Source organism: Ranitomeya imitator, chromosome 1, assembly GCF_032444005.1.
Source record: "Ranitomeya imitator isolate aRanImi1 chromosome 1, aRanImi1.pri, whole genome shotgun sequence".
Classification (NCBI taxonomy): Eukaryota; Metazoa; Chordata; class Amphibia; order Anura; family Dendrobatidae; genus Ranitomeya; species Ranitomeya imitator.
In genome coordinates, this window is record NC_091282.1 from 495,545,141 (window position 1) to 495,563,528 (window position 18,388).

The following is an 18,388-nucleotide window of genomic DNA, read 5'->3' on the forward strand; positions in this document are numbered from 1 at the left end:
CCTCAGAACTTCTTCAGAATCACCCCTCTCAGGTCCTCTCCAGCAGAACAGGCGGCCCTGGAAGCGGAAGTTCACGACCTGCTCAATAAGAATGTCCTGTCAGAGGTTCCGGAAGGAGAACAGGGTAGTGGATTCTACTCTCCTCTATTCCTGATACGTAAACCTGACGGCTCCTTCAAAACAATTATTAACCTTAGAGCTCTGAATAATTTCCTGACCGTTCAATCATTTAAAATGGAAACTATAAACACCGCAATAAAGCTGCTGTTTAAAAACTGCTTTATGGTAGTATTGGATTTGAAGGACGCCTATTACCATATCCCTATTTATGCAGGTCACCAACGATACCTTAGGGTGGCGGTACAATTGGATGGGGTAGTAAAACACTTCCAGTATAGGGCCCTTCCCTTTGGTATTTCGGTCGCCCCTCGGGTGTTTACCAAAGTAATGGCGGAAGTTATGGCACACCTGCACGAGTCTGACATTCTAATAATCCCCTACCTGGACGATCTCCTTATCGTAGGTAAAACGGCGGATCACTGTCTGGAGCAGTTACATAAAGTGATGTCGGCTCTAGAGCGTCTGGGGTGGATGCTAAACGTTAAAAAATCACGGTTACAGCCCATGACGGTGCAGCGTTTTTTTTTTTTTTTTTTTTGCCTGATCCTGGATTCCCAGGTTCAGGAATGCCGTTTGCCTCAAGAAAAAATTGATCGCCTGCACCTTCAAGTGCTGAATGCCTCTAAAAATCCCCACCATGTCCCTACGAAGAGCCATGTCTGTTAGGCGCTCTCTCTCGTCCTGTATTCCAGCGGTCCGATGGGCCCAGTATAATACAAGGATACTTCAGGGCGAGGTGCTGTTACATCAAAAAAGGTTGGGGGGGATGTCTGGAGAGCCTGCTGACCCTATCCCAAGACGCTATTGTATCTCTCGGATGGCTAGACCGAGAGAACCTGTCCACGGGGGTCCCCTGGGAATATAATGTAACTCGTATTGTCACCTCGGACGCTAGCCCTTCTGGGTGGGGGGCTCACATGGGGGATTCATTGGTCCAGGGGCTTTGGGATCGTGATCAGATGGAGATGTCTTCCAATCTAAAGGAGTTAACGGCTGTGGAACAGGCGGTTAAAACACTCCTTGTCTATCTACAGGGCCACCACGTGTGGGTATTCTCGGACAATCGGGTCACCGTGGCATACATAAATCACCAAGGCGGGACTCAATCCAAATCCCTGATGTGTGTAGCAGATCGTCGGTTTCATCTAGCAGAGCAACATCTTCTCTCATTGACGGCTCTTCACATAAGAGGGGCAGAAAACACTACGGCGGATTTCTTAAGCCGCAACACATTAAGGCAGGGAGAGTGGTCCCTGAACGGCTCCATCTTCAACCTCATCGTGGAAAGATGGGGTCAGCCAGAGGTAGACCTGTTTGCCACAAAAGAAAACAGGAAAGTGGCACAATTCTGCTCGCTGAACCCCAGAGAAAATCCCCTGTCAGTAGACGCCCTCCTCATAGACTGGAACTTCAGGCTAGCCTACACCTTTCCTCCCCTGTCTCTACTTCCTCTGGTGGTGAGGAAAATCAGGAAGGACAAAGCCACAGTGATATTAATTGCCCCCTTCTGGCCCAGAAGGACGTGGTTTCCATGCCTGAGGGCTATGTCGGTGTCCGATCCATGGGTCTTGCCAGACATCCCGCATCTCCTATCCCAGGGCCCAGTCTACCATCCTCGGGCGGTTGGCCTTCATCTGACGGCATGGATTTTGAGCAGGCGCTGTTAAAAGATAAGGGGTTCTCTCCGGCCCTCATTAACACGCTGCTGAAGAGCAGAAAAATGATAACGACAAAAATCTGTCAGAATCTGGAAGAGATTTCTTCAGCACTCGGGGGCAACAGCTGGACAGTCAATACCGATTGTCCAGATCTTGGAATTCTTACAAAAGGGGTTAGATATGGGGTTGTCCCCAAATACTCTTAAAGTGCAGGTGTCAGCCTTAGGGGCCCTCTTTGGCTGCAACATTGCTGAGAATCACTGGGTCAGCAGATTCATCAGGGCGACAAAACGGTCTAGGCCAATGGTGAAGAATAGTCATGCCTTGGGACCTGAACCTAGTCCTCTCAGCCTTGACAGAGGCCCCATTTGAGCCAATTACTTCAGCCTCTATTAAACATCTATCCCTTAAAGTAGCCTTCCTGGTGGCCATAACATCGGCGCGTAGGATAGGTGACATACAAGCATTATCCAGGGTTCCCCCTTACATGCAGCTTAGGGATGATAGAGGGATACTATCCCCTGATCTAGCATATCTTCCTAAAGTAGTGTCCAGTTTCCACAGAACACAGGAAATAGTTCTTCCATCTTTCCTCCCCAATCCTACTAACGATAAGGAAAGGAAGTTACACACTTTAGATGTAAAAAGATGTATCTTGGAATATCTACGTAGCAGTAACTGATCCCTGGAAGATAAGATAACGCCCTATTCGTGTCCTACCAGGGTAGTAGGAAGGGTCATAGAGCTTCGAAATCTACTTTAGCTAAATGGATCAAGGAGGCTCTCGCTGGCATACATCTCAAAGGGCAAGCCGGCGCCTGAAGGTCTTAAAGCGCATTCCACTAGAGCTATGGCGGCTTTGTGGGCGGAAAGATTGGAGGTTTCGATCGACCAGATTTGTAAAGCTGCTACTTGGTCTTCCTCAAACACATTCTATAACCACTATAGATTGAACCTGGGTGCCTCTTCTGACCTCTCTTTTGGTGTAAGGGTGCTGCAAGCTGTAGTCCCTCCCTAGTTAGTTACTCTCTGTAATTCTCTCCGTATTGCTGTCATGGACGACCGAATAAAGTCTTAGTTACTCACCGGTTAACGGTGTTTCTCGGAGTCCATGACAGCACCTGTACATACCCTCCCGTCTTCTTAAGTTCTGGGTGTACACCTCTTCCTTTGTTTATATAATTCACGGGTAGTGAATAGTTAATATTGTATTGTTTATTATGAATGCTATTAACCTTGGTGGTCCTCTTGTGCTCTGTAAACCAACTGATGCGTGGGAGAGGTGCCGCCCTTATGTATCTGTAGGTTTCCTGTTCCTGAAGGGCGGATCCCCTCTCTCCGTAGTGCTGTCATGGACTCCGAGAAACACCGTTAACCGGTGAGTAACTTTTCCTTCTGCGTTTCTGTATATTCAGTGCTGTTGCTGTGGTCACAAGGTGCTTGAGGGGAACAGGAGCTGGATGGTCCTAGGTCACTTGTTAAACCAGCAGAAATCTGTAACATGGGCTAATATATCAACCCTAGTTATAGGGGAATAAATCAGCAATTTAAAATGTGCACCTCTTGTATCCTGAGGCTTTATGGTCTCTTATGCCATGCTCACTTTTACAAACTATCTAAATTGCTGTTTCAATCCCTTCCACATTGCAAAGAATTTACATATTAGAAATTCTCAAAGAGGATCACCACTTAAATTGTCATATGTACCGTAATTTTTTTTTTATTTTTTTATTATATATAACTTTGTTTAAAGTATGTGTATGATGAAGGGTTGGGCCATGGCCCAGCCAAATGGTCATACTATTTTCCTTAATGTGAAAATGACTGGCACTATGAATCTGACCTGTAGAAAAAACTCCTCAAGCGTTTGTGTTCTCCTATAAACCTGTCTAAGGCCTGTCCCACACGGTACCGGAATTATCTGTGGCACACGTGCGGCAGCCGTGTGCCAACTGGGTACCACACGCACCGTGCAGGTGACAGCGCCATAGTTAAGTGCTGTCCCCTGCTTTGGGTGCTGAATCCAGAATTCCTTCTTCCCAGCAGCGCTCGCTGGAGAGAAGGAAAAATCATATATATAATTTTTTATTTTTTTTTTTTTGTTAAAATAAAGTTCCTGGTAATCTCTGCTCTCCCTCCCCTCCCCCTGTGTGCCCGCCCGCTGGCATTAAAATACTTTCCCAGCTCCCCCGATGCATCCTCTCAGCGTCGCAGCTCTTCCTGTATGAGCGGTCATGTGGTGCCGCACATTAGTGATGAATATGCGGCTCCACCCCTATGGGGGAGAGGAAACGCCAAGGGAGCTGGGTAAGTATTTTAATGCCAGTGGGCAGGCGCACAGGGGGAGGGAGGGGGGAGATTACCGAGAACTTTATTTTAACAAAAAAATGATTCTTCATTCCTTCGCTCCAGCAAACGCTGCTGGAGAGAAGAAATGAATGGGGCTTCAGCACCACAATCTGGGTGGACAGAGCTTACTGTAGCACTGTCTCCTGCATGGCACACAGACTGCACACGGACAACATCCGTGTGCGGTATGTGTCTTACACGGACCCATTGACTTTATTGGGTCCATGCGCTCCCACGAACACTGACATGTCTCCGTGTTTTCCAAACGGACACACGGTCCGTGAAAACACGCTGACATGTGCAGAGACACATTGATTTTAATGTGTCTACGTTAGTCAGTGTCTCCGGTACGTGAGGAAACTGTCACCTCATGTACCGGAGCCACTGATGTGTGAAACCGGCCTAAATGTGTAGCTATAAGTAACTTCTGGTTCACACCCCTTTTGTGATCCAACATCGTCAAGTCTTGTGATTTGGAAGCGGCACTAGAAATTGGGGTAGTATCTGATTAACAATTGTTTAGGTAATATATTTGTTTGGTGCTTGGGATCAATCATCACTGTAGCATACCACTTATTTTGCTAAATAGGGGAGTGTTCAACTGATCACACATTAATGGCCTATCTCTGGAAACACACTCCAATGCATGAAATGGTTTATTTTAATGAAACAACTTTATTATGAATGGAATTGCAAAAGCATCTGTGTACGAGTTTTTTTTTTTTTTTTTTTTTTTTTCGCTCTCTCCCCTTTAGAATGTTGCGGTAAGGCTGATAAACCTCCCACTGGTGAGCTCTACATATGACATGGTGTTCTCTGCCTACGTGACCACTAAAGACCACCATCCCTACCTGAAGTCTGTATGTGGCGTTGCAGAGAAAAGTGTGAGGAGTATCACATCTGTGGCCATCACTGGTGCCATGCCAATCCTGCAGAAACTTGAGCCTCAAAGTAGGTTTGTGGGTTTTTGCACTGTAAAATGTGTTGGCTAATGGTGTGTGGGTTCCCACCCTGGCAGTCTACATGTAAAGTAAAGGCATTGGTCCTCAAATTTAAAAAAAAAAAAGACAAATCTGAATGTTCATCTCTCACATACAGAAAAATTTCTAACACTCTGATCCAAGAAGTCTCTTCTTGCACATGGGGTGGGGGAGAATCAAAATTCTAAATTCGGCTTCTTTAGACTCGTGCTTGACTCCATTGAAGAATAGACAATCAATTCTGAGGACTATGCAATTTCCCAGGCACCCTAAACAAATTTCTGAAGTCACATGCGAAGTAGAGCCTTAGCTGCCATTCTTGGTAGCACACTGATAGAAGTGTATAAGACTCTATTCACCATTTCACTACAACTCCAATTAGTCCAGGTTTCTTTTGCCTTGTAACCTCTACTTCTGGCTACCTCAAAGGGTTAACTAGGAAGGATGGGCCACTACTGCATGCTTGCCTGCCAGCCCCTGCTAATAGCGTAAGTTTTGACACCTGGCTAGTATTGCTCACAAGAACTCATCTGGATATATAAGTCAGCAGACCATTGCATTAAGGTACCGTTACACTAAACTATTTACCAACGATACGACCTGGCCGTGATCGTTGGTAAGTCGTTGTGTCGTTGCTGGGGAGCTGTCACACAGACAGCTCTCTCCAGCAACCAACGATTGGGGAACAACTTCGGCATTGTTGAAGACAGTTTCAACGATGTCGAAGTCCCTGGGTAACCAGGGTAAACATCGGGTTACTAAGTGCAGGGCTGTGCTTAGTAACCCAATATCTACCCTGGTTACCATTGTAAAAGTAAAAAAAGTACATGCTTACATTCCAATGTCTGTCACGTCCCCTGGTGTCAGCTTCCCTGCACTGTCAGCGCTGGCCGTAAAGCAGAGCGGTGATGTCACCGCTGTGCTCTGCTTTACGGCCGGCCGGCACTGACACAGTGCAGGGAAGCGGGGGACGTGACAGACATCGGAATGTAAGTATGTGTGTGTTTTTTTTTTTTTTGTTTTTTTGTTTTTTTTTCCACAAAGGTAACCAGGGTAAATATCAGCTTACTAAGCGCAGCCCTGCACTTAGTAACCCGATGTTTACCCTGGTTACAGGTGAACACATCGCTAGATCGGCGTCACACGCCAATCTAGCGATGACAGCGGGGTGATCAGCGACCAAAAAAAGGTCCTGATCATTCCCCACGACCAACGACCTCCCAGCAGGGGCCTGATCGTTGGTCGCTGTCACACATAAAGATATAGTTAGCGGTATCGTTGCTACATCACAAAAAGCGTGATGTTGCAACGATATGTTAACGAAATCGTTGTGTGAAGGTACCTTAAGATGTCTTTTTCTTCTCCTCAGTTGCTCTGGCAAACAATATGGCCTGTGTTGGACTGGACAAGATTGAGGAGAAGTTGCCTATTCTGTATCAGCCTCCTGAAAAGGTAAGCTGCTACAATGATGGTGACCCTTATATTTCTCTTCAGCTTGGATTACACAAGTGTCATGTTGTATATCATAGGTTGTGGCCAATGCCTCAGAAGCTGTTGTTGGTGCCAGAGATGCTGTAATCCATAGTATCACAGGAGTAGTGGATAAAACGAAGGGCGCTGTGCAGGATGGTGTGGAGATGACTAGGGCTGTTGTAAATGGCAGCATTAATACTGTTCTGGGAAGCCGTGTCGTGAAGATCATGAGCAACCGTGTGGATTCTGCACTAACAAGGTCCGAATCCCTTCTGGAACACTACCTGCCACCAACAGATGAGGAACTGGGTAAGGCAAAAACCTAGCATACTAGTAGAAAGTTGTCAACCAAATGCAATGGGCATATACTGGGGCAGTCCAAATAGTAGCCTGACTACCTAACTTTAAAGGGTCACTCCTATCTTTTATAAATGGGTGTAGAATAGTCCTTGTAAGAAGGGAGAGCATTTAAGTCTCCAGCTTATTGCCTTGGAGACTACCACTCCAATTAGATAGTAAAACAGTGCTTTTATAAAACGTTAACTTACAGATTGCATTTTATCCCTTAATGACATTCAAAAGTTGTACAGCTGCCACAGTAAAGCTTTGCTGCTTGAAGAAAGCGGAGTATCTCCCCCTCCCCCAGCAAGCTCAGGTTCTTGGTCATAAAGACTCAGCTGACACTCCTAAATCCCTCTCATTATACACTGAATGTCAGCTTTAACCACTCCCTCACACTGACAGCCTGCTCCAGTGTATCAATAGATCTGGCTGTTGGTCTGCTGGGGTGTGGTTGTAACCACCACTCATATGTACTGAGCAGTGACTGAAACCATGCCTCAAGTAAGCGTCGGAATGGAACACTAACCTACTGAATAAATTTGTCACAAATTGTTTTTTTAACCTTGTGTAAATTGCTGCACGCCTGATGCCAAAAATAAGTGTAGCCTGCCAAGCTGTCGAATATAAAGGGTAAAACTAATTTCTTTATCATACCTATGGAAGCAACTAAAACAGAAGGTTTTGACGTGTCCCAAGATGAGCCTGGTCACTACGTGCGCCTGAGATCCCTCACTACTAAGGCCCACAAGCGTTCTTATCAACAAGCTTTGACCAGGATCAAGGATGCAAAATGCAGGAGTAAAGAAGCCATTGCCCAGCTCCAGAACATTGTTGACTTGGTTAGTACACAGAAATAGAATCTAAAGAAATTGTATGCTATACTGCAGTCAAAGTTGTATAGAATAAAATGAATGTACTTGCAAGACATTAGCCAGTTCTGGCTGGTGGGGTTGCTTCAACAAGAGGACCTTTCACTGGTGGGACCTGTAGACCCAGTATCTTAAGTTTGTAGGTTTAGTCTGGGTAACAAGTCCTGTGATAGTGGTGTCCCACAAAGAATATTTTCATCAATGGATCTTGGAAATAAGTTACTCAATAGTGTTTTAAAAGATCTTGTAAATGTGTCCCTGTTATGTACTGGTACAATATAAAGCTCCATGTTAAGAATTGGCACTTGCCACATCTTTAACAAAAACCCACACGTGTAAATGTGAGGACAAGAAGAAATCCAGTAAATTTTATTATACAAGTACCACTAACCTATAATAGAAGCTTCATACCTGGCAGCATTACACCATGGCTACTACAGCAATTACCTTTTGGTCCGGCTACTTACAATATGTGGAGTTTTATGTTGCATATCTTGACATCCTCTGGTCTCATTGCCATAGGATTTACCTACTTATTGCTACTGCCACCATAATAAGGATTTATGGGTGCATTTATATTTAGCACTGCTATATGGTTGATTCACCTTGTTACCCATCTATGGAAGTCACTGAACTCCATTTCATTGTGGTTCTGTATCTATTTTCCTCACATTTTGTTAGGCATCCCTTTACCGCATATTTCTTGGTGTGTATTTTTTTTAAATAGATTATTGATTAGTTTGGATTGCTGCTTGTCCTCACCTTTACAGTGTTTGTTTTTGTTTGTTCAATATGCGACAAAAAATAGTGCCTACTTGTGAATATTTTGATTTACCATGCCACATCTGGCCATGGGAGTATTAGGAGGGGAAATAGAAGTCACTTGTGATTGTCTCACAGCTGCTGCCTTCTGAGGTAACACGCTTGCTTAATCTTATCACAAATCAGTTTCTGGTGATCAAGCAGTTTTTGTGAGAACATACTGTCAACTACATACAAGATCATGGCTTCTGATATTAAGGGTAAATGCATTTCACTGTAAACGAATTAACCAAATTTAATGCATATATTCATCCATGTAAATATACACATTATTTTAAGATTGAATATGCAAGAGAAAATATGAATAATGCAAACCAGAAAATCCATGATGCTCAGGAGAACGTGTACAACAAGTGGGTGGAGTGGACTAAAAGCGCAGGAGAAGAAGCTTGTGGGGACACTGAGGGTGCAGAGGTGACATTCCTTCATAAACTTGTGCTAGACATCACTAATACACTAGAATTATAATATCAATTTCTCTTTTCAGAAAATTGAATCCCGCACACTGGCTGTTGCCCAAAATCTCACTCAACACCTGCAGACTACATGTTTGTCTCTGGTCTCCAGCATTCAAGGTCTACCACAAAGTATTAGAAATAAGGCTCATGGTGTTGGTGCTATGGCTGCAGAAGTCTACCAAAACTTTCACACTGCCTCATCCTTCAAAGAAATGTCTGACAGCCTATTAACCACAACAAAGGACAAGATCACCAAAATAAAGGCCAATATGGATGATGTAGTGGACTACATCATAAACAACACTACAATAAATTGGCTGGTAGGTGCTTTTCATTACACACCAATTGGTAGCCGCCATGGGGAGCAAGAAATTCATGGGGAAGACTTGGTGAAAGAGGAGGAAAATGAAAGGCGCTTGGTTGCCTAATTAAACACTACTTTCTACTACATAACTTGCCTCTTAATTCAAACACCTTATTTTCCACCTTAATCTGAGGGCTAGTAACAGGCAATAGACCATGTCACAGATGAGAAAAAAATAAAAATTCTCACTAGACTCTTGTTTTGTTTAGTGATAACAGATTTGTGAAGATAATGTGTAAACCCCATAATGTAAAATTTCACCTGTTTGTGCACTCTTGGATGTATTAATAAAATGCTGCATTGACTTCAGTGTTTCAAATGTGTATTTCTGAAGTGAACATACCAGACTTGACTCCTTGTCATTTCCTAAAATGATTCCAGATTTACATATAATGGTGGAAATGCTTAGAACTTGTTACCAAGGGGTAAGGTTTTTCCTTATGGAGAGTGACATACCAGCTCTGGCTTGTCAAGGTAAGGAGGCTTATTCGCTGTGCAATGCTCCTCTGGGAAACTTAAGAGGCAATATAAATAACTTGTTAGTGACTAGTGGGGGGAGAATCATTCGAAGTAATGGCAACACCTCATAAACGAGGTTGGATGTTTCAAACAGGCTTTAAAGGGGTTGTCCACAAACAAATTCCCCCCCCCCCCCCCCCCACCTGAACATGCAGCTATTATATTTTTATTTATCGTATATAAATTTTCATGGGTTCCCTTGTGGTTTTGATAACCAGATGGGCAAAACTCACAGCTGCAAGCTGCCTGGCTGGTTCAAAGATACAAGGGAACCCATGCCGGTAATTTAGAGCTCAGGCTGATGGGGAGTATTCAGCAGGTGCCAGCTGATAAGACTACTACTCCAAATGGAGATGGAATTTGGAGTCCAAAGTGGCATCAAATGACCAACAGTATAAACTTGATGATGGCACAGCAGTCAACCACGGGCCATACATGAGGTATCAGGGCCTGGCCCAGCATTTACAGCTTTGAATTTAAGTTTCAATTAAGACAAGGTGGATGTGGGACTGGTGTAGGTCTGCTGTGTTGGGAGACCTCATGCAACAGCTCAAACTGCTTTTCTACTCAGCCACACAAAGGTGGCACAAATCAGCAAGGTAGACTACTATTAAACATTTGAACCCTTTTCTGACATCGGGCATACATTTACACTGTCGGACTCCCTCCCTTTGTGGGCTCCAGCAGTGAATCCACATATTTCCAGGGACATTTCAGCTGTTCAAAACCTCTGACATGTGCCTGCAATAGCCATGGGTGGAATCGCAATCCACCTGCAGCTATTAACCAATTAAATGCCACTCATGCCTGGGTTTTTTTTCTTTTCCTCCACTCGTACTACTACCCCACCCCCAATGCCCACATCAGCAGGTGCCAAATTTTGACACTGCTCACTCATCAGAGCTAGGGCCTGCTGTTAGACATTTTTTCTTTTCACAGGCTTTTATTTTTTCATATTTGCATTTTTAGTTAGCTTTTTCTTTGGTAAAACTTGTCTAAAAAAATCACCATCCACCCCCCCACATACAGTACCATATTCACACACAATGTCCTGACCATCACAGTCGTCCCAACAGCGCTATTCAGTGGAGGAGGCATATGCTTTCCTTGCCTCCGACACTGATAGCAAGGGAGAGGATCCCACATTTCTTTACTTCTCAGATTCTTCATCCTCTTCCTCCTCAGGTCCTGCAGAACCGCCACGCAGACATCCCAGGACAAGATGAGGCGGTGCCCACTCCTGAAGATGAACCAATGCACCCCTCTTCGGACCCCGTAAACCTAAAAAAAAAAATTGCAAGCCTGATTTCTGTGGCAGAATCGGGAATCAAGTCTGACACCGCCAGCCTGAAACAAATAGACTTATCCAGCCTTTCTCTCTAAGGACTTTATTAACCTCATGGTGGAGCAAACAAATTTGTATGATTGGGATAATTTTTTGCCGCAAAACCCTGGTTCATCACTTTTTAACTGGTCTCCTGTAGGTGCAGTTGAAGTGATGCTATTCTGGGGTCTGGCACTTCATATGGGGATCCTGATAAAACCAGAACTTCAGCAATATTGGAATGTTATTTTATACAACACTCCAGTGTTCCAAATGGTCATGGCCTAGACATGTTTTGAGGCCATCCACAAACTTCTGCATTATACCGATAATGCAGTGTCCTGCATGAGATGACCCCCCTCCCCCCGTCTGTTCAAACCTCAGCCGGTCAAACACTTCAAACTTTTTGTTGAAGTGTACGTGCCCCAAAGGGAGATCTGCATGGATGAGTCCTTGGTTCATTTTAAGGGATGGATCAGATTTCATCAGTACCTGCCCAGCAAGAGGGCCAGGTACAGGGTCAAACTCTATAAGCTGCGTGAGTACCTCAGGGTACAGCTCTAGAGTATACGAAGGGAAGGACACTATGATTGAAACCCCCCCCCTCCTCCAAGTGAGTGGGATTTGGTGCACCCACTGCTGGATAAAAGTTATCACCTCTACAACTTTTATACTAGCACTCCAAGCTTTAAATCCCTCTCTGCATGAGGTACCACAGCCTGTGGTACTGTCCATAAAAATCAGAGAGGCCTCCTGAAAACGCTACTTGGGCAGATGCTCAGAAGGGGTGACAGTAGAGCTTACCTGTTGATGGTCAAGGACAAGAGGGATGTCCTTATGCTCACCATACATGGTGATGGCAACGCCCTCAGCATTGTACAAGATAACGCTACAAATATGTTGTACCTTCAGTTCCAGGAGTAGTTAAGGCCCTGATACTTGGCACTCGGGAAGGAGCGGGCCCCAGTACTTCCAGAACTGAAGGTGTTCGTATCGTACCAGGTCAGCATTTCCCAGGGGCGGTCCCACCAACTGGAAGGAAAGGTAAACTGCGCAAAAGGTTCTGAGTGTTGCAAAAGGGAATACGCGAGGACACCATTTATCAATGCAACCCCTGCCCTGACAAACCTGGCCTGTGTATGAAGGATTGCTTCAAATTGTACCACACCTCTACGCACTACTAAATTTGCAGGAAACAGTGATTAGTTCCTTAGGGGGTCTAGTTTCCAAAATGGGGTCACTTGTGGGGGGGTTTCCACTGTTTGGCAAGCCCCAGATGTGCTTAAATGAGACATGGTGTCCTATCTCAATAACAGCCAATTTTAGTTTAAAAAAGTCAAACAGCGCTCCTTCCCTTCCGAGCCCTGCTGTGTGCCCAAACAGTACTCAAGACAAATTGGACAACTTTTGGGGTCCAATTTCTCCTGTTACCCTTTGAAGGGAAAATGGTTGGTGAAAGATCATTTTTGTGACTAAAGTACAATGTTAACTTTTTTTATGTCCTTCCACATTGCTTCTGCTCCTGTGAAACACCTGAAGGGTTAATAAACATGGATGTGGTTTTGAGGGGTGCAGTTTTTAGAATGGTGTCACGCTTGGGTATTTTCTGCCTTATGGCCCCCTTAAAGTGACTTCAAATGTGAGGTGGTCCCTTTAAGAAAAAAAAAAAAAACACTGGTTAACTTTTAACTCCTAACATTTTAACAAGAAATTTTGGTCACAAAATTGTGCCTGAGTAAAGTAGACATGTGGGAAATGTTGTTTCATAACTATTTTGTGACATGTTTCTGTTTTAAGGGCATAAAAATTCAAAATTTGAAAACTGCAAAAATTTCCATTTCTTACACAAACGCAAATTACATTGAAGAAATCTACCACTAATATGAAGTACAACATGTCATGAGAAAACAATTTTAGAATCGCTAAGATCTCTTGAAGCGTTCCGGAGTTATTACCTAATAAAGGAACAGTGGTCAGAATTGTATAAATTGCATGTTAATGACCGGGTCAAACAAGCCTCAGGGTTAAAAACATCAGCTCGGCATGCAAAAATAAGCCCTCAACCAACCCGAGGTCTTGAAAAATGGAGATGCTACAGGTATCGGAATATGGCGCAATTTGTTTTATTTTTTGTAACAAAGGTGTAAAACTTTTTTTTTTTCACCACTTTAAATAAAAAAAGAACCTAGACATGTTTGGTGTCTATGAACTCGTAATTATCTTGAGAATCATATTGGAAGGTCAGTTCTAGCATTGTGTACCTAGAATTAAAAAAAGCCAAACAAAACAAGTGTGGGACTGCAATTTCACCGCACTTGGAATATTTTTTTTTTTCCAGTTTTTTTTTTTTTTTTTAGTACCTGACATGGTAAAACCAATGGTGTCATTCAAAGGTACAACTTGTCCTCCCAAGAAAACAAGCTCTCACATGGCCATATTGATGTAAAAATAAAGTTATGGCTCTGAGAAGGGGAGCAAAAAAAAGGTCCGGGGTTTAAGATGGTACACAGGTAGCTGACAAAGTGCAGGCCTGAGAACCCTACTGCTACAGGTAATACACATGCAGGAAACACAACTTGGAGTCCAGACAATATAAAAAAAAACAAAAACTGCCACACACCCCTAAAATGGTATCAAATTACCTAGAGTAGAACTAGCTCTGACACCTCTTTCACTACAGGCAGCCCACCAGATGGAGACCGAACTCGGTCTCCAAGTTTCAAAAAATTGTTAGTAACGTCAGACTGCAATAACACAAGATCAATAGAGCACATTAAACTACATCATTGCCCAGTCTGAAAGTGGGGTGTGAAAGTCATCAGAGAGCCATGACTTTCTAATTTTCATGACAGGCGGTCTACACTTTCAGGGCACAGCTGGATGCACTTATCCATCTGCTGAAGACTCTTTCTGAGAGAACGCTGGCTGTAGGGCATGATAACCTCCAAGGTGTGACAAGTGAGCTCAGACCACTTTTTTTTTTTGACAAATGGTCCAAACTTCCCCTTATGGCATTGGTATTTAGCTCGATACACTCCTACGCCATACTCTTCAGTCGTTCACAACCTGTCAGACTCTTAATGCGTTCTGCTTGATGCAGGACCTCGTCTATGAAAAATGGGTGAAACAACTCACAAAAATTGCTTATGGCACTTAAACTGATGGTAATGTTTTTGCGATGACTCCTTGATGTTTGTGTTGTTAGAAGTTTAGAACTGCGATGCACACGGTGTGCCTCACTGCTGTTTTGGGGAAAACCACTCTTAAGTTTGTCTACAAGTGTTTTGATACCCCAGCATGCATCCTTTTCTGGAGGGGAGGGGGAAGTGAAGCATCTGTCTAAAGTAGCGTGGGTCTAATAGAGTTTCAACCCAGTAATCAGCACTATTTCTAACCCTAAGATGGGCAGCAACTGATAGTTGATAGTGCAGCAAGAAGGCGCTCGTGTCGGGTGCTTCAGTGAGGTCCAAGTCCACGGTGTGTTGGAGGGGCAACATTCAAGTTTGCCTCCATCCTCTCCCACCAACCACAAATAACAAAGGGAGTCATTATCCTATTCATCTCCTTACTGTTGCGTGTCCATCACCTCATCCTCCTCCATTTGTTCCTCTGCACCTGCCCCTTCACTAACAGTTTGTCTGGTACCATGAGCCCCCACAATCTTTATAATCCACCCTCCCATGGCACCCTCCTGTCCGACAACTGTACTTTGAGATATTGCTATCCCTTCAGCCAAATCCTCAGCTTAATCCTGGATCACTACCTCCTCCTCAAACAGACTATTCAAAGTGTGCCCCAGCATGTAGATGACTGGAATAATGATGCTGGTTACTGCAACCATCTTAGAAGCCATTTCAAAACTGTGCAGGATGGTGGAGGTCCTCCATCTGAGCCCCCTCCACAACCCTGATTTGATCCACATCCATGCTGTGCTGGCCCTGGCTTTGCAAAAGGACATACTGCATCAGAGCTTGTCGCTGCAACATGTGCAGAGTGGAATTCCACAGTGTCGGAGCATTGCAAATCAAAGGGTTAACCTGTAGGCTGAAAGACCTCTGTAGCGATGCAAGTCGATGACCTGCGGGGTGTGATAGTCAGAAGTGAGCACACAGCGACCGCACATCCAGGTCGGGATAGTGGTGGAGAAATTGCTGTTCCACCAGGTTGAGGGTGTGAGCCATGCAAGGCATGTGTGTGACGTTGCCCCATTATCGCACATGGTCTTCCCTGGCTCCAGATTCAGTGGAGACAGCCATTGCTCTAGCTTCACCTAGATAGCTGTCCACAACTGTTGAGATGTGTGACTGCGATCTCCAAGGCATATTAATTTGAACAGTAATGGCAACTGGTACTGAGGGACTACAACAGCTATCAACTTGAAACATTCTGAAAACCGTCTGTATCCACCAAGCGGAAAGGAAGGATTTCCATGGCCAACAGATTGGAGATGGAGTGCAAACTCTTAGCTTTGGCATGTGTAGGAGAAAACATTCTTTTACGTGACCACAATTGTGGGATCGAGGCCTGGCTGCTACGCTTAGGGTGGAGTACAAGACAAACTGCTAGACTGTGAGTGAGGTGGCGATGTTATGGTGGACTGAGAAATGTGTTCTACTAGGCAACACAAAAACAGCAGTCATGTAGGTTCTGTAGAAGGACGTAGATCTGGGGATTTATTATGATGGAATATAGGCTGAACTGGATGGACAAATGTCTTTTTTTCGGCCTTACTAACTATGTTACTATGTTACTATGTCCACTTACGTAACAGCTGACTGGATCTAACTCACCCCGACTGTAGGGGGTAAACAATTGGGTTTTCTGCAATGGGAGACCTGTGTGAGAACACTTGGCAACAGTGATGGAGCAGATATGTTTCATGGGATGGCCAGTGGTTGACGAGGCCCGCTAGTCAGCATTTTAGCACAGTGAGATTCCCAGACTAATTTGTTGATCGTGCATGTGGTGGTTCTTGCATGTAGTTGTGAAATTATTGCAATTTTTGCCTCTACTGAGGTGTTGTGTTTTTTAGTTGTTTTTTTTTTTGCAAATTTCCCAGGTAACCTGAGTTGGGTCATCATTTGAGTTCTCAAAAAAGGCCCATGCTAGGCAACCCTTCCTGCCCCTGCGAACTGCACACTTACAACCGGTGCTGGCCACAGTCAGAGTTTTGGCTGAGGATGTCATGCTTGTTGTGTTTGCATTACTTGGTGTCTGTGGAGGAAGCAGCAACGTAACTTCCTCTGCTGAGATACTTAGCTGCGTACCTCTGGGTTCAAACCAAGTGGGATCTACAACCTCATCGTCATCCTCTGTTCTCACACTCCTCAACCTGAAAGTTACCTTCCTCCTCTTCCTGCCCTGAAACCACAGTACAGTCCATGTGCACCTCTGGTATCTGAGTCTCATCAGGATCACCTCCACCCCCGTTGTTTAACATCTGGTGACGTGGGTCTGGATTTTGCTTGGACCCTACTTTGTCCGGCCCTGAATCTAAAATGATACCAATTTTGGTCATCGGTACAGATGCTTTTCTTCTGGATTCTGTGAATCTATGAAGCAGGCCTCTGATGCCCATTGAATAATATCTGTGAACAGCTGTGCAGAATGGCCCATCAATAGTGTTGAGCGATACCTTCCGATACCCAGAAGTATCGGATTGTATTGGCCGATATTCAAAAAATATTGGATATTGCCAATACGGATACCCGATACCAATGAAAGTTAATGGGACACAATTATCGGAATGTAAATAAGCCCTTTCTGTCCTTCTTCTATATGCTGTTCCGGAGGGGGGAAGAGTGTGGGCAGTGCGTGGGCGGACACTGTGAGTGTCTGTGTGTGCGGGCGGGGTCTGTGCAGTCCTGCCAGGGATCTGTATGTGCCTATCGGGGCTCTCTGTGGGCCTAGCGGGGCTCTATGTGGCATGCCGGGGATCTATGCGGGCTGCCCGAGCTCTATGCGGTGTGCCGGGGCTGTATGTGGGCTGCCCGGGCTCTGTGCGGCGTGTGGGGTCTATGCGGCATGCTAGGGCTCTGTGCATGTGTGCAGGCATCATCCTATGGGACTACAAGTCCCATCGGACGATGCCTGCTACACTGACAGTGATTGACACATTAGCCAATGATGGGACAGTAGTAGTCCCATCATCCGGCTAATGTGTTGAAAAAAAAAAAAATTCCATACATACTCCATACAGTACATACATATAGACATACAGTACATTAAACATAGAGTTCATACTCTCCATTACTTGTCACTTTGTTCCCCGAAGCCAGTGTCAACCTGTAAAAAAGATTAAAATAACAAACAACCAATATACTTCCTGTCCGCAGAAATCCACGAGTGTCCCACGACGATCTCCCGTGGAGAACAGCAGCAACAGCTGTTGTGACCACTCTCCAGTGGCCCCAGAAACACAATGACGGGAGGAAGGTATTCCTCCGCCGCTGTAAAAAAAAATAGTCCCTTGTCTGACTTATGGCATTGCTGGGTGAGACATTTTCCCACGCAGCAATTGCCATAAAGTAAGACTTTGAACTTTAGTAACCTCAGTGATGCACTGCAGGAGCCATTGTCTCCTGTCAGTGTGTCACTGAGGGTCCTATAGAGCAGTGACATCACCCGATGTCACTGTTCTATAGGGGAGATCGTCGTGGGACACTCGTTATTAATTGGACTACGGCGGACAGGTAGTATACGGTTTTATTATTTTACGTTTTTTTGCAGGCGCTGAAGTATGGCAAGTATGGTTAAATGAAGAATATTAAAATACTTTTTTCCTAATGTGTGCGTGTTTTATTAACCTTTTCTTACTATTGGATTAATAATGGATAGGCGTCTTATTGACGCCTCTCCGTTATTAACCCGGCTTAATGTCACCTTACAATAGCAAGGTGATATTAACCCCTTATTACCCCATATCCCACCGCTACACGGGAGTGGGAAGATAGGGGCTAAGTGCCAGAATTGGCGAATCTTACAGTTGCGCCATTTCTGGGGCGGCTGCGGACTGGTATTTGTAGCTGGGGGGGGGCAATATCCATGGCCCCTCTCTAGGCTATGAATATCAGCCCGCAGCTGTCTGCGTAGCCTTTCTGGCTATAAAAT

General features: G+C 44.7%; 1 protein-coding gene across 1 annotated transcript; it reads left to right on the top strand.

Moving 5' to 3' along the window:
• Positions 1–4,885: 4,885 nt before the first annotated feature.
• Positions 4,886–11,337, top strand: LOC138674571 (perilipin-2-like). Its single transcript, XM_069762411.1, has 8 exons — positions 4,886–5,078; positions 6,477–6,559; positions 6,637–6,893; positions 7,581–7,761; positions 8,893–9,027; positions 9,101–9,391; positions 10,173–10,235; positions 11,140–11,337. Exons 1-8 carry the CDS (start codon positions 4,934–4,936, stop codon positions 11,335–11,337), a joined length of 1,353 nt encoding a protein of 450 aa, XP_069618512.1. The 5' UTR covers positions 4,886–4,933.
• The last annotated feature ends 7,051 nt before the right edge of the window (positions 11,338–18,388 follow it).

Excerpts from the sequence above, each read along its gene's own strand:
- LOC138674571 (XM_069762411.1), top strand. The coding sequence starts at position 4,934 with ATGGTGTTCTCTGCCTACGTGACCACTAAAGACCACCATCCCTACCTG. Across the intron at positions 7,762-8,892 it reads TCCAGAACATTGTTGACTTG|ATTGAATATGCAAGAGAAAA; the intron begins GTTAGTACACAG and ends CATTATTTTAAG. Across the intron at positions 10,236-11,139 it reads ATACAAGGGAACCCATGCCG|GTCCTGCAGAACCGCCACGC; the intron begins GTAATTTAGAGC and ends CTTCCTCCTCAG.